The 968-nt window shown below is 55.1% G+C and overlaps 1 protein-coding gene across 1 annotated transcript in view; it reads left to right on the top strand.

Annotated features, from left to right (window-relative positions):
- Window positions 1-78: 78 nt before the first annotated feature.
- BYSL (bystin-like) overlaps window positions 79-968 on the top strand; it is a 2312-nt gene continuing 1422 nt past the window's right edge. Inside the window, exons 1-3 of the mRNA XM_009578861.1 lie at window positions 79-213; window positions 552-685; window positions 827-964. Coding sequence (XP_009577156.1) covers window positions 97-213; window positions 552-685; window positions 827-964 — 389 coding nt within the window. The 5' untranslated portion in view covers window positions 79-96. The remainder of the gene's footprint in view (window positions 214-551; window positions 686-826; window positions 965-968) is intronic.

The following is a 968-nucleotide window of genomic DNA, read 5'->3' as shown; positions in this document are numbered from 1 at the left end:
GAGAAGGGGACAGGGCAGCGGCCGGTGCTTCCCAGCGCGGTCCCTGACTCGCACCCCTCCTGCCTTGGCCCCAGGCGCACGCTGGCGGACATCATCATGGAGAAGATCACGGAGAAGCAGACGGAGGTGGAGACGGCGCTCTCGGAGATGTCGGGGTGCCCCATGCCCCAGCTCGATCCCCGCGTCCTGGAGGTCTACAGGGGCGTCAGAGAGGTGAGGCCAAAGCAGCTCTGCCCGGGGCTCAGCGAAAGCCATGCTGAGCCCCACAGCCTCTGTGCCCACTCTCCTTCAGTGACGCTGTCTCCATCCTTACCCTGTGCAGGCAGTTCTATGTATTAACTGCAGTTTGTGTAATAGCAGTCGCTGAAGGGCCCAGAGAGTTTCTGAGTGACAATCTCCTGAGCACCGTGCTCAGGATGATCCTGGGACGGTCCTTTCTTACCGGAGGTGCTAAGGGATGGGAAAGCTTTCTCATGGTCATGAGACAAGTCCCGCAGCCCCGCTGTCAGTGCCCATATGTCACGGCCTGGCTTGTATCCATGTCTTTTAAGGTGCTGTCCAAATACAGGAGCGGGAAACTCCCCAAGGCATTTAAAATCATTCCTGCCTTGTCCAACTGGGAGCAGATCCTCTACATCACAGAGCCAGAGACGTGGACAGCAGCTGCCATGTACCAAGCCACCAGGTAAGATCATCTCTGGGAGATGCTGACATGGGATTTTTTAGCTTTTTCTTTCCATAACTGGAAACAGATTTACAAAATACCAACCTGTGTCCTGCTCAGCCTCGCTTCTCCACATCTCACTTTGTGCTTTGCTTTTCCCAGGATATTTTCATCCAACTTGAAAGAGAGGATGGCCCAGCGGTTCTACAACCTGGTGCTGCTGCCGCGGGTCAGGGATGACATCGCTGAGTATAAGCGCCTCAATTTTCACCTCTACATGGCTTTGAAGAAGGCTCTGTTCAAC

Source organism: Fulmarus glacialis, unplaced genomic scaffold, assembly GCF_000690835.1.
Source record: "Fulmarus glacialis isolate BGI_N327 unplaced genomic scaffold, ASM69083v1 scaffold20035, whole genome shotgun sequence".
Lineage (NCBI taxonomy): Eukaryota > Metazoa > Chordata > Aves > Procellariiformes > Procellariidae > Fulmarus > Fulmarus glacialis.
Note: the sequence above shows the minus strand (reverse complement) of the source record. Positions and strands in the feature narration are given on the sequence as shown.